Source organism: Leishmania infantum, chromosome 20, assembly GCF_000002875.2.
Source record: "Leishmania infantum JPCM5 genome chromosome 20".
NCBI lineage: Eukaryota > Euglenozoa > Kinetoplastea > Trypanosomatida > Trypanosomatidae > Leishmania > Leishmania infantum.
The window spans coordinates 676915-690745 of NC_009404.2; the positions used below are offsets into that span (position 1 = coordinate 676915).

Genomic DNA, 13831 nt, shown 5'->3' on the forward strand with positions numbered 1-13831 from the left:
GGTGCGGTACGAGGATGGGTGGGCGGGTGCAGTGCTCCGGAGCGGAACTTGCAGACTCGGCATTGCTCGCCTTGGGCTTAGAACGCAGCTACTGGTCCTCGCCTCTGCTACCTTCTCTTCAGCCGTCGCCCCGCTAAGCGGGGGCGTAGAGGTGGCGGACGGCATCTCGCACGGCGCGCACCACATCACTGCTCGTATCCGCCACATGCGCGTCAGACGATAGGGCCGCGCAAGGTGGCGTACGGCCGTCACCTCGCTCTAGTCGTGCAACGACGTCAAGGATCACCTCACGTATTGCCGCCGTCACCTCAGCCGGGGACAAGGACGGCCGCGGTGGCAGAGCTGCGTCGTCATCGGCTTTGCTCTTCACATTCGCTGTGACGCTGGCAAGGTACTCATCCACAAGCTGATCGACCTCCTCCAGCACCTCCAGCGTCGCAGCCCCCACTCCGTCCCCGGTGGCTAGGACATCATCAGACTGCCGCCGTTTCTGCATGCGGGCCACAAACTCGCGTAGCCGGTCTTTCATAACAGCAGCGGAGGAGCTCGTGGGCGGGTTAGTGAGGTGCACGTGCACGTCGAGCCGCCCAGGACGGCATACGGCGGGGTCGAGCGTGTCGATGGACGGAGCCGAGGCGACAACGACGACGACGCGGTCTGCCTGCCCACCGCCGACGCCGTCCATCTGCGTAAGGAGGGTGCTAAGCGTGCGATCGCCGGTCGTGTTCGTTTCTGCCGTGGTACGCCCGCGTGGCGGGGCCAGCGAGTCGAGGTTGTCAATGAAAAGTGCTGTCGGCGCAAGGGAGCGAGCCGTGTCGAAGAGCTGCGCGATGTTTTTCTCGGAGCGGCCGACCTCCTTTGTAATCAGGGAGAGCCCATCCACCGACATGACGTGGATGCGCCGCGCGTCTGGCAACTGCAGCCGTCGCCCGAGGCAGGAGAGGAGTGCCGTCTTGCCGGACCCGCTGGGCCCGCAGAGAAGGACGCCCTTCGCGCACGGAATGGCGAGTTCGCGCAAGAGGAGAAGGTGCGTCAGTGGCCACACAATCAACTCCTCCACCTTGCATATCGCCTCCTCGATGCCGTAGAGGCGGCTGTACATGTCAAACAGCGGAGGCTCTGAACGTTGTGCGGCCACCGAGGTAGCTGAGGAAGCAGGTACGCCGTCTTGCACCTCCACGCCTCTCTTGCGCTGCCCATGTAGACACTCAGCTTGACGTGAGGCACCATCGCTCACCTTCCGGGTGACAGCAGGGGCGGAGGGCAGCATACTGGCGAGATCCGCGTCACGGACTAGCACAAGCCGATCTACCGTCCAGTGCGCAGTGCTTTCGGCCAATGCAACGGCGGCCGTGTGCCACGCGGTCCGCTGCAGCGACGACACCGGCGGCCAACGTGCCAAGCGTCGCGTCAGGTAGGCGATGCGGTCCTCAGTCGTGGACACGGCGAGTCGCTCATGTTGTGCCCCTACGCGCGTGAGCAGCGCTGGCGGCGTGTCGCACACATCCTCCGTGAAAGACCAAACAATCGCTGGTACAGTGCTGGCGTGCAGGGCATCCAGGCACACGCACAGCTGGTGTGTCACGCTGGCCACGAGTGAGTTGGCGTTGCCTTCCAACAGGTGCAGAGACTCCATAACAATAAGCAGGCATGGGGAGACCTGCACCGTGCTGGAGGAAGAGGCGGCAGAGGCGCACAACGGCGGTGGCCGCAGTACCGCCTCCACCACCTCCAACGCCTCCAACTCGAGGAGAGTCAGCACCTCTGCAAGGTTGAGGCGACGGGCCTCCAGCACAAACACCCGCGTGCTCGATACCTGGACGACCGAGGGCGTAGTGGCTTGCAGGAGACGCAACAGGTGCCGCTGACTCGGCGTGTCACCGGCGAACAGGAGTGACGACAGGGAGGGTGCAGAGATAGCAGCCTTCCTGGATGGCCCACGGTTGCTGGCGAGTACGCCGTCCATGGCCTGAGCGGCTCGCTCCAAGTGTTTCAGCGCTGCGGTGTGGGCCCGCGTGACGGCACGGTGAAGCAGCGAGTACTCCTCTCGCTGCTCGGCGCATCGTTGCATGTGAGTAAGAAGGGTCGCCCGTGAGCAGCAGCACCGACTCAGCATCTCACGAAGCGAGCGGTGCGTCACGCGCACTCGCTCATCGCGTGTCAGCTGACGTAAATCCAGCTCCGTCAAGGACGCGGTGCCGCGTCCATTCTTGCCACCATGATGCGCACTGGCCAGGGACCCTAGCCCGGCCTCCGTGCTTACTGTCATGTACACGGCACATCCTTGTAGCGGGTTCCACACCTTCACGGACGGAAGTTGCATCGAGCCGATACCGTAGAGGCAGCTCCATTCAGCCGTCATCATGACGCTGCGGCCCAGGCACGAGAGGCCCAGCGTGCGGATCATGGTACCCTCTGCTGTGGAAGCGCCCTGCGGCCAGGGCATCGCTGCCTCCACAATGGCGGCCACAAACGACCGCTGATCGTCGATCGGATATCGTGGCAGATCGCCGACTGCCGGCCACCAAAGTACGGGTGCCTCGAGCACCAACGCATCGGTAAAGCCCGCCATGCATGTACTTTCGTGTGCGTGACTTAGCTGGCGACCAATGCATGTGGTGGTTGTCGTGGGTACGTGCTTCAGAGACAGATAAAGGGTGCCACAGAGGGAGGGGAAGACAAGAGAAGAGCCAATATTGGTAAGTAGGGGGGGGGGCGGGGGCTGCAGACACAGCGCCGTTGTTTGCCTAAGTGTGCGCCCTCGACCTCGTGCATGGAGAAGCTTTCGATGGCAGCTGCAGAAGGATCGAAAACCATTCATTGGCCATACGCGACTAATGCCTACGCTTGATCTCGGGAGCTTGAACAGACAACACGGTACTCTGGCAGAGAAAGCCTACGCCGCTATGGGACTCAAGGGCGGTTGGTGGCACGATGGGGTGGAACCTAGCGGCGTGCAATACGAGCTTATATGGGCAGCGTGAATGTCTCTTCTTTCCACCGTGCCCGTTTCTGCCACGAACAAGTCAGGACACGTACACGCATACGCAACCACAGCTCATCTACCTCTGCCACAATGCGGCTACATCCTCGTCGTCTAGGATGAGCCGTCCCTGCCGTCGAATCGGAGCCATGCGCCTAACGGGCTCTCTTGCCATCTTCAACCGCTTCTCGTGGAAGCAAACACAGGCGCGACGATCATCTCAGAGGTCCCCATGATCCCGCGAGTAAGTTGCGGCGCTACGCTGAACTTCCTCAGCGCCGCGATGACAGCGTCGTTATCGACCCAGTCGAACGCGCGAGCGCAGTCCACAAACACTGCCCCGGCCATCGTAGCTGGCTGGACTGCACTACTTTGCGGAGGAGCAAGTCCAGGGGGTCTACGGTGGAGCGGTGAGGACGGAGGCCAGGCTGCTGTGGCTGGAGCTTGTCTTCCAGATGGCCGCGCACTGGTCGTGAGAAGATTCGCTCAGGTAAGTTGCACGGATTGCTGGTCAGCGTTACAGGGTGGTAAGGCGCGGGATCATCATCGGGCTTGTGCGGCTTCAGGAGGAGCCGCAATGAGCCCCTTCTTTCCATGTAGCAGGGACAGGGCCAGTGTGGCGGCGCTACGGCTGCAGATGTTCAGCAGTGCTCTCCTGCCGTGCTTCGCGGGGGGCCTTGACACTCTCACAGGGAACTTGGCGCAGTGCCGCCTCGAGCTCACCCATCGCGAACGGTTTGAGGGGCGTGGGGTTTAGGCCCCGTGGGACGCGGAGGGGGACTGCCGGATGTCGCGCTGACTTCTGCTGGCACATCTTCACCAATACGCTGGACTGCTCTTGCGCACTCAGGTAGCGGTCGTCTTGTCGCATTGCCGGTGCATGCGGTGCGCAGATAAGAGAGGGGGGTCGTCGGCGCTGCTGGATCGTGTCCATGCTTCAAGGCCAGCTCGTCAGGCTCTTTGACGAGCATATCCAAGAGAGGCCGATGCTCGGGCAACGCGCAGGGGACCCTCTCGAGCGCTGCTTTTCATCGCGTCCGTTTTGGCGTCCAGAGCTGCCTGTAGGCTGCTCTACCAGATGGGACAGCCTTCCCGGTGGCCTTCGCTACGATCCCAGTTGTGTCTGTGTGGTCGGGTGTGACGGCGTGGGCGATTCACCTTTGCTCGCTGGCGCGCTTTCGGGTTTGTCGTCGTAGCCGGGGTTCAGCGCGGCGCTCTGAAGCTCGTGCGTCTCCGCTTCTGTGCTGCTGTGGTGTAGGCGCCATTGTTGCGGATCGATTTGGCAGCCACGGAGCGGCACAGTTTCCACATCGCCTCCTGGAGGGAGTATGATTCGGCGCCAGCCATCTCTGGCGGCCCCCGGGCCATACCCCCTCCTCAAAGTGGACGGTGGCCCGAATTGCGCCGTGGTCACCCGGCGCCGTGGTGGCGGTGCCATGTCGAGGTGTCTTTACCGCTTGCACAGGCCCAGCATTCGGCATTGGACCAGTCGTGCAGGGGTGGCCCCGGCCCGGTCGGATCGCCCTTTCGCGTCCCACACCGGGAGGTCCGCGTTGGCGCCCATTCGAATCATGCGAAAACTCAGTGCGACGTCGCTTGGCACCGGATCGAGAGAGCTTCCCATGCCACCAGGTCACTCTTAGCCGTGTAGCCGGACGTGAGGTGTGTATCTGTCGAGCAGGGTCACCGCAGCAAAGCCAGAGCGCCACTGCTGCAACCCCGCCCTCGGGAACCGGGAGGGGGGCCTACATCTGCCCGTATGTCGTGCTGCGTGAGCACCGAGACGCCAGTGCCGTGCTTCTTTTTTCCTGCTGCACCGGAATGCTGAAAACCCGGGAGGCCAGATGCCGTTGTAGGCCTGCCGTGGTGAGACGCGCCTCTTGCAGAGTGCAGACTTGCATCGAGGATTCACCAAGGAGCCGCGCCAAACAGCACCGTTTGGCGACGTTCAGCCCGCTGCGATGCCACGGCAGGCAGCACAGACTCGGTCCGGGAGTACGCTCCGCATCAGCGCAGCGCAGCAAACACAGAAGCACAGCAGCTGGGTGCGTATCATTGCTGAACCGTTGGCGCGTTTCGCAGCGCACTGCCAGCCCAGCCCTGTGCCCGCTGACACCGAGAGGCTACAGCCGTACTCGCGAGCAGCGTGCAGGCTCTTTGGCTTCTCCGCAAAGAGCTGGGACACTGGGCACCGATACCAGGATCAGGTAGCCCCACGTCATCAGGGGATGGAAAGAATGAGCGCACGAAACAGAGCACATTGGCGAGAGGGGCAGTGGTGTGCGTGGCGGTGGGGTGGGCATGTGCGCCGCATCCATTCTGTTCCTGTTGTGGGCCCTTTCCGTGCTCATTCACACCACCAAGAGCCGTCGAGTTGTGTATTCGTCACCCACACGTGCGCGCACTTGCACGCTGGGGAGATCGTGTGGAAGCGCAAGATCCCTAAGCCGACATGCGTAATAGTAAAAGGCAAGAGAAACAACGAGAGGAGCCCTTTCGGCGCAAGAAAGAAAAGCGATGGACCGGAGCTCCTGCCACCGCTATACCGCCACCGTCAGCGGTAGCGTTCACAGCAACCGCACAATCCATCGCGCTGAGCACCGTCCTGCACGCTCTCCGAGACATAACCACTGGCTCTTGTGAAGCAGCCAAAGTGGCGGGCGACGGAGACACAATATGAAGGGCGGCAGGGGCGGATGCTCAGCGGTGTAGCAGACCATGCACCCACTCACCCGGCTTCAAATCCGCCCTTGCCGTCCCCACGACCACCGCCGTTGCTGCGACCATGAGGCCCGTCCAGAACAGCACGCGACGCACGTGCTCTGACTTGGCGGGGTTGCGCCATTCTCGCGGCAGAAAGTGCCAGAGCAGCTGGAGTGCCGCATCACGAGTGTGCTGGTTCGACAGCAGGCCGAGCCTTTTGATGTTGCCATTGAGAAAGTTCTGCTCCTCCTGCCGCACCGTGTGCCGATGCAGCGTGCAGTACTGCTCTGCCTGTTCCAGGAGCGCGTTCAGGGTGTCCTGATCTATGCCGTCGAGCACGTTGCTGGGCAGCCGTGAGAGCTGGGCGTAGACGCGGGCCATGAGCATGATGCCGTCGTCACTGGCCTCCGTGGCACCCATGCTGACCCCCATCTCCTCCTTGGCGTTGTGTATCCACTCAAAGATCGCCTCGCGTTGGCTCACGACGAAGGCGGCAGTGAAGTAGATGACGGCGGAACCCTCCTCATCCACCAAGAAGTAGTCGAAGAGCCGGGCCAACACCTCTGGGCTGTCGATGCTGTGCACGTACCACGTAATCATCCAGGAGACAGCATAATGGGACTCCGGTCCCACCCCGCACCACTCCAGGGCAGCAGCCAAGGGAGGGTCTTCCTGCGCAATGATGGCGTGCATGGCGTACAGCATCGCCTCGGAGCTCTTCAGCTGGCGCGCGCTGAACCGTTTCCAACGAGTTACCAGAAGCTTCTCGCACACCGACACCACTTCCTCCCACTCCGTGTACGGACTCAGCATGTACATCATATAGCCCATGAGCTCGTGCAAGCCCTGGTAGTAGAATCGCTCTGGGTTGTGCAGGAGTACGCGCAGGATCATGTTCTTCAACCGCCGTCGTTGCTCCGTGCGTTCTGTCGAGTGCGGATACAAAGTCCATAGCGAGCGCTCGATGTCTGCCTCCACTACGCGCGGCTGGCAGTTGTCGGGCAAGTGGTACCACGACATGGGCCACAGCACACTGCCGGAGAAGTCCTGCGCAGGCGTCTCGTTTCGACTCGACACGCCCTTAGCGAGCTCGAGGAAGTGGCCGGCGTCGCTTTTCACGCGTCGCGAGAGCTGTGAGAGGGCGCGCCGTCGAACTGGTGCGAAAACTAGCGGCTTCTCGTCGCCAGCGCTACCGCAACCGTCAGCGGCCTCCTCTATTTGTTCTGTCGGAGGCACTGGCCGTGGAGGCTCTAGCGAGGGGTGGCGGTGGCGACGTAGTGATGCCGCCGCTGTGCTAGGTGCGAGTCCAGCGCCGGTGCACAAGGAGCTTCCCCGGAGAGAAGAGTCGCTGCTGACACCACTGCCGTCTTTGCGTTGCTTCACTTCAGGCGCCCGGCTCGGGGCACCTTTGCCATTGGGGTGGCGCTCTTCTACCTCCGCCACAGGGCTGGCGAAGGAGTCTAGGGAGCCACTCATGCACGTGCCCTCTCTACTGTGGTTGTAACTGCCATGCCTCGTCTGCAAGCGGGTCTCCTCTTGCAGCTGGCGGATAATGCCATCACTGAGCTGTGGCACCGCGGTAACCCTCTTGCGTCCAATCACGATATCACGCCACACCATTGCGCGCAGCTGCCCGTGTTGCTGCATCCGTCCTGAGCGACACAGCATAACGGAGTAGTTCATGTAATCCGCTTCTGTCTGCTCCAGGCGGCGGCGCTCATGGCAGTCGATGAGAAGCTCTTCATCCTGGAGAGGCGAGGAGGACAAGGCGGCGGCAGAGGAGCTAGCGCTAGAGGTGGACATGGTGGCTGCATGGAGCGTCATCGAGCCTGTGCGGCCACGTGGCAGCGTGTCCATTGGGGACGGGGGAGGGAGGCCTACAAGGGGAGGAGAGACACACGAAGCTTGCGAGGCAGGGCAGGGTGCTCTTGGTGCGCCTGCGGAGAGGACAAAAGCAGAAGCAAACCAATGTGGCGGGCAGGAGGCCTCGAACGAGGGGGAGATGATGCAGGTGCGTGCGCGTATAGGTGCTTGTATATATACTTAACAGTGTTGGCCAGACGCAGCTGCACTGGAGCGCTCCCCGAGCGATTAGTGCCAATCGACCGATGAGGTAGACAGAGAGCGGAGGAGATATAGATAGAGCGCGCGGAATGCCATCTTGGGGGTGGGTGGAAGGAGGGGGTGGCCCTCCAGAAGAGCGGCCTTCAAGGAGGAAGGCCGGCAGAGGGAGAGAGAAAGAGACGCGGAGGTCTCGCGCTTGCACGCGCTGGGGCGCGGTGGAGGAGAAGACCGAAGTGCGCCATGGTGTAATGCCACGTCAGCCTCAGAGGCGAACACACAAAAACAAAGAGGAAGGCACGGTATGGAGGAGAGGGACGCTGTTGAGGACGTGTGCAGCGCCAGGTCGGTTCAACAGAGAGAGGGAGAGACAAGACACGTACATACCGAACAGAGAGTACAACAAAACGTCGACTCAACTGTGCACGCACTTCGGTTCTGACACGTAAGAAGAGCGCAGGCGAGAGCAGAAGCGGTGCGTGCCCGTGTGACGTGCTGTGTATGAGAGAGAGGTGTGTGTGCGTGTGCGTTTGTGTACTTGTATGCGTGCATGTGTGTCTGGGGGGTGGGTGGGTGGGGGGGGGGTAGTAACTGCGCTGCAGCACAAACGCCACTGCCCCTTCCCAAACAGCAACAGCCAACGAAAGGAGACACGCACACACGCAGTGATGCCGTTGCCGGTGGACAAACCCGAGTGCACCTCCCATGGGTGCGTCGGGGGGAGGGGCGGAAGGGGGTCGATGCTCAACTACTCCGAAATAGTCTTCGCTTCCATACCCTTTGGCGGCTGCGCCTCCACCTTCTTCTTTTTTACGTCGTCCCAGTTGGTGGAAAGCACCGTGCCACCACTCTCCGTGAAGGACTTGATCATCGCGCGGCGCTGCTCATCGGAACCGTCGCCGTAGATTTGCTGGAACAGTTTGTTGAGGGCCGCCTCTCCTTCCGGCTTTGCGTCCTCCTCCACCTCCAGCTTCAGCGCGCTCCAGTCCTTGCCCTTGCTGTTCGGGTACTTGAGGTCCTTGGCCGTTACAGGAAGCGCGATCTCTGGCGCGCCACCGATCGGGGGCACCACTGCGCCCTCTGCGCTGGCTTTGCGCTCCAGAGCCGGCCATTGGTACGGCTGGGCCTTCGCCACGGAGACCTCGACCTTCATGGGACGCACCGAGATGGACGCGGCATCACCCGTCAGATCCGCAAACAGCGGATCGTAGCTGCAGCTGTACTCGCGTCCGTTGTCATCGAGGCGGATAGCCACCTCGAGCGACGTGGCGGTTTTCGTCACGACGACGTCGTCCGCTGTGCGGTCCTTGACATAGAAGGTGAAGTGGATCTGCTCCACGGACTGATACCATTCCATCCGCACCTGGCCTGTGAAGGGCACCGTTGGCATTTTCTTGGGCGTGTATGCTGATGTGAACAGTGTATGCCGTGCAATAGCGAGAGCACAGTACACGCGGAAGTGCCGTGCGGGACGCCACAAGCAACGTCGCCGGCGGACAACACGGACGTTCTGCAAAGCCACCAGCGACGACTGAGGGACACGAAATGAAGGAAGAGGGGTACACTTGAGGGAGAGGGGGAGAGGGAGGTGGGCGGCGCCGGCGGTGGTTTGATGAGTCGACTTGACGAGGACGACGGGCAGGGAGAACGTGACGAAATAAACGAAGCGCCCGCACACGTGCGCAGTGAGACAGATAGGCAGAAGCACGGTGCGATGAAGTTGTCCGTCTGCGTGCCAGCGTGTGGAGCTTGCGAGTTAAACACAACGAGTAACAAAAAAGAGAGAGAGATAACGCGTGTGAGCTAATCGATTGGGTGGAAGAGAGAGAGGGGCAAATAGACAGAGACAGAGAGAGCGCAAGTAAGTCGCAGAGGTGCAGCGGAGTGGTCGTTGTCGTATGCGGCGCCACCGCTGTTTCTGTGGGCCGCACGGGCCAGCCCCCGCACGTAGATGAAAGAAAAGCACGTGTAAGTGAGGCGAGAACGGATGAAGAAGAGATGGGAGGAAAGAGTACACTATCGGCGGCGCACACACGACACAAGCTGAGGCCGTACATGCATCGGGTGATGGCGTTGGGGAAACGATCCACCTCTCCTCCCCAGCCATACGGCCTCACCGTCTCCCCCCTCCCCAAGCGACTCTTCGGCCTTGATAGTCGCGCTACACACCCAGACGCAGTCGCAGACGACCAACAGAGGGGTGATATGTGCAGAGCTCGGCATCGAAAGCCCATTCAGAGTGAGCGTGTTAGCACCCCAGCTTCTGCTGATCGCGCTTGCGATGGCCCTCTGTCGTTCTGCACACACAGAGCGACCACAGCCACGACGCCGCGGTAGCACGGGGCTTTGACATCCGACAGCACCGATGGTGGGGAGCCCTAGAGGCCAGCGGCACACAAACACTCGCGCTGGTGATTTGCGCCGAGTGTATGTGCGCGCATGCTCCCGCCCCCTCTGGTGGTGGGAGGGAGGGGTGACGTTTTTCTCACTGTTGGACTTCAAAGAACGAGCGAAAGCATTAAAGAAGCTAAGAAATGAACACTACTGAGGGTGAAGTAGACCGTCGCAGAGAAAACCGCGGCTGCGGTAGCGGCAGCCATGAAGCGCGCACGCGTGTGTAATCGTGCGTGTGCTGGGCACGCGCGCCTCCCTGAGGAGCCATTCGCTTGTCACCTTATCCGCTTACCACAGCTTTAAAGCTGCACCGAGAGGATCAAAGACTCGCTACACAGAAACCAGTAATCAAAACACGCCATTATGCTTGCCATGACATGAACAGAAAAAGCAGCAGCGCACCTTTTGCTTAGTTCTTGGCGAACTTCTTGCCCATCTTGTCGGCAGAGCTCTTCGACACCACCTCCAAGACGTTGTAGCGGATCGTCTTGCTCAGCGGGCGGCACTGGCCAATGACGACCTCATCACCTTGCTTCGGGTCGAAGGCGGGGCTGCAGTGTACGGCCAGGGACTTGTGGCGCTTCTGGTAACGCTGGTACTTCTTGATGAAGTGCAGGTAGTTGCGGCGGATGATGATGGTGCGGTGCATCTTGGTGGAGTGCACAACGCCGCGCAGGATGCGGCCGCGGATCACGACGTTGCTCGTGAAGGGGCACTTGCGATCGATGTACTTGCCGTTCAGCGCCTTCGCCGGGGTCTTGAAGCCCAGACCGATCTTCTTGGAATAGCGGATGTGGCCGGACTTGTTGACGTGCTTGCGGCTTGGGCGGTGCATGTTCTCATTCACCGCTGTCTGGCGCTGGTACGCCTTCTCGTGCTGAATGGTGGCATCCACCGCATGCGCGTGGTAGTACTGGGGCGCAACGGGCATGACTCTACGCTTTGACGGAGTACAACCTCTGTGGAATACATACATATACATACATATACATACATATACATATATACATATGCATATACATATATACAATATATACATACATATACATACATATACATATATACATATATACATATGCATATACATATATACAATATATACATACATATACATACATATACATATATACATATATACATATACATATACATATATACAATATATACATACATATACATATACATGTATTGTAGAGAGATGGCAGTGATGATGGTGGCGGAACGAGGATAGCGAGAGAGTGGGCCGAAGAGAAGGGAGACGTGAGGGGGAGAGAGGGGGGGGGAGAGGAACAACGCAGGCGTGCGTGGGAGGGCTGGCAAGCGGATATCCGTGGGAGGGGAGAACATCACCGCCGCAGCCGCCGCATAGGGGCGAGGAGAGGGTCACCGCGGGGTAGACGTGGACAGACAGACAGAGTGCGGGTGGACGAGGGATACGTCTTGACAGACATACGGTGACGAGCAATGCAGGCGTGAGGGTCTAACGGAGAACAGCGCAGAAAGGGTTTCGAAAGGGCAAGCAAGGCACGTACGCGCAGAAACGGTGAACAGCAACAAGAGGCAGGAGAGGGGAAGGCAGGGCCTCAGGGCGGGCCGGACAAGAACAGATGAAGTGGCGAACGAGGAGAAGCGCATGAGCCACGTCAAACAAAACAGCAAAAAGCCAAGCAAGAACGAAACGGCAAGTCACAGCCCCATCACGATCTCTCGCTGCGCCCGTTCCCCTCCACACACACACACACACACACACACACACACACATGGCCATCGACTCAGCGAGAGGGTCGTAGCGGACAAGGGACAGGAAGACAGGGAGGGAGGCAACGCAAGCACAATGGATGAGCATACGCATGCTGGCGTGTGCCCATCTAATGGACACTTTCATCTAAGTCTATCGGAGAGTGCCGTGTGCACGCTACTCGTACATGGGCGGGTTCACCTGACTGGGCTAGGCACAATGCGTCTACGCGGCATGTTGGCGGGAAGAGACACGGCGCCCCCCGGCGAGGAGGACACGGCTGTCGTCGCTCCTGGCGGCCCCATCGCCTCGTAGGGCGACGGGTCCACGGGAGGTGGTTGCTCGCCGTCATACACAGAAGGTGGCATCATACCCGTTTGCCCAGGTGTCGGCATCATGCCTGCCCCGAAAAGCTGCGGCGCTGGAAGGCGTGGGTCCGTCATTGCACTCGTCATCGACGGCGCTATGGGAGCGTATCCGGGGTACGCGGGACCGTAGGGGTATGGGTACGGGTACATGGGACCATTCGGCCCCATCATACTCGGCGGCAGGGCAAGGGTGTTGTTTTCACCATGCTTGTAGTCGGTGCTGTTCAGCATGTGGAGGCGGGCGTGCGCCTTCTTAGCCTCATCGATCAGCATGCGCACCTGCTCCTGCTCTGCGCGGCGACTGCGCACCCACGCCTTGTACTCTTCAATCTCCTGCGGCGTCATCACGCCGTACTTTGGCAGTGCGTTGTTCAAATACAGAATAAGGCCTACCACGTAGGTGAGGTATCCGACCCCAGCGAACACCCACAGATTGATGGTGCTGATGAAGGGCAGGTAGGAGTTCGCCGTCACCCCGCAGTGCCGCAGGTAATCCTGCAGCAGACGGGCTGGATATTGCACGGTCGCCACGATCTGCATGACATAGGCGAGCAGCAGCAGCTCCGTGGCGGAGATGATGTCCTTCCAGAGGTAAAAGTTGCGAAACTTGATGACGAACACATTAGCCTCGACCAGCATGCGGTTCAAGCCACCAACGAGGAGGGTGGCAGCGCACACGAAGATGGCGAGTCGCATCTGTATAGCTTGATCCACAAAGACGTCGTTCACGGAACTCTGGGTGAACGTCATGTCGACGGCGCTGAAGGCGTATATGTTGCGCACCGTGTTGAAGGAGCAGTCGCGTGTCTTGTACTCGAGGGACGGCGTGAGCTCAAAGTTGTTCTGGACGATGATGGAGCGCGTGAAGGTGCGACTGGCACCGATCATGGTCGTGACGGTGTGGATGAGAAACGTAACAAACTGCACTGTAGTGCAGAGATCGTAGAAGGGCACGATGTTTTTCTCGATTGACAGCCGCCCCTTCTTGGGCCGCTGCTGAAGGTCACTGACAAGCTGCATTGACGGCTTCGCTGCCCTAGTGATGGGTGGGAGTGGGATGGAGTGTGGAGACGGTCGTTGGGGAGAGGGGAGCGGGGGTGTGTGAGCGACAACCGTGACCTTCTTGACGCAGGCACGACACGGAGGGAGAGAGGGCCGCGAACGCGTGTGCGCGATGGACCTCACGAGACGCAAGAGATAGAGGAGGAAGAGAGAGGGGAATGGAATGGGGAGCACGAAGGAAGGGTGGGGGTGGGCTAGGACGCCATGCACCCCTCCAAGGGCGCGCACGCTGGACTCCTCGATCTCCCGTACGCTTGGGCTTTTGCTTTATTGCCCTCTTCCCCAAGCGCTCCCCGCTGCCAGAGCACTGCTTTGTACCAGAAGGGCGGCGGTAGAACTGCGAGTGCGGTTCTTACGCCCTCTTCGCGCGACGACTGCTGCCAAGAGACATCGCTCGCCAACGCCCGTAAGTGTACGCGCACAAGTGCGAGGGCGGCTAAGCACCCCGCGCGCAGCTTGAAAACGTTCGCGTGGTGTCCCCATTTCGGGGCATCGTGCGCCGTTCACATGGGCTGAGCTTCT

The 13831-nt window shown here is 60.3% G+C and overlaps 6 protein-coding genes across 6 annotated transcripts; all 6 read right to left on the minus strand.

The window, feature by feature from the left end:
* Positions 1 to 133: 133 nt before the first annotated feature.
* Positions 134 to 2572, minus strand: LINJ_20_1580 (cell division cycle protein-like protein; the record flags this gene model as incomplete). The annotated part of the gene is made up of 1 exon (XM_001465262.1): positions 134 to 2572. The coding sequence occupies one exon, from the start codon at positions 2570 to 2572 to the stop codon at positions 134 to 136; it is 2439 nt and encodes an 812-aa protein (XP_001465299.1).
* Positions 2573 to 3255: 683 nt separating this feature from the next.
* Positions 3256 to 3579, minus strand: LINJ_20_1590 (hypothetical protein, unknown function; the record flags this gene model as incomplete). Its single annotated transcript, XM_001465263.1, has 1 exon — positions 3256 to 3579. One exon carries the CDS (start codon positions 3577 to 3579, stop codon positions 3256 to 3258), a length of 324 nt encoding a protein of 107 aa, XP_001465300.1.
* Positions 3580 to 5683: 2104 nt separating this feature from the next.
* Positions 5684 to 7510, minus strand: LINJ_20_1600 (conserved hypothetical protein; the record flags this gene model as incomplete). Its single annotated transcript, XM_001465247.1, has 1 exon — positions 5684 to 7510. The coding sequence occupies one exon, from the start codon at positions 7508 to 7510 to the stop codon at positions 5684 to 5686; it is 1827 nt and encodes a 608-aa protein (XP_001465284.1).
* Positions 7511 to 8495: 985 nt separating this feature from the next.
* Positions 8496 to 9137, minus strand: LINJ_20_1610 (phosphatase-like protein; the record flags this gene model as incomplete). The annotated part of the gene is made up of 1 exon (XM_001465248.1): positions 8496 to 9137. The coding sequence occupies one exon, from the start codon at positions 9135 to 9137 to the stop codon at positions 8496 to 8498; it is 642 nt and encodes a 213-aa protein (XP_001465285.1).
* Positions 9138 to 10550: 1413 nt separating this feature from the next.
* Positions 10551 to 10976, minus strand: LINJ_20_1620 (ribosomal protein S11 homolog; the record flags this gene model as incomplete). The annotated part of the gene is made up of 1 exon (XM_001465249.1): positions 10551 to 10976. One exon carries the CDS (start codon positions 10974 to 10976, stop codon positions 10551 to 10553), a length of 426 nt encoding a protein of 141 aa, XP_001465286.1.
* A 1100-nt stretch (positions 10977 to 12076) lies between these two features.
* Positions 12077 to 13267, minus strand: LINJ_20_1630 (conserved hypothetical protein; the record flags this gene model as incomplete). The annotated part of the gene is made up of 1 exon (XM_003392395.1): positions 12077 to 13267. The coding sequence occupies one exon, from the start codon at positions 13265 to 13267 to the stop codon at positions 12077 to 12079; it is 1191 nt and encodes a 396-aa protein (XP_003392443.1).
* Positions 13268 to 13831: the final 564 nt, after the last annotated feature.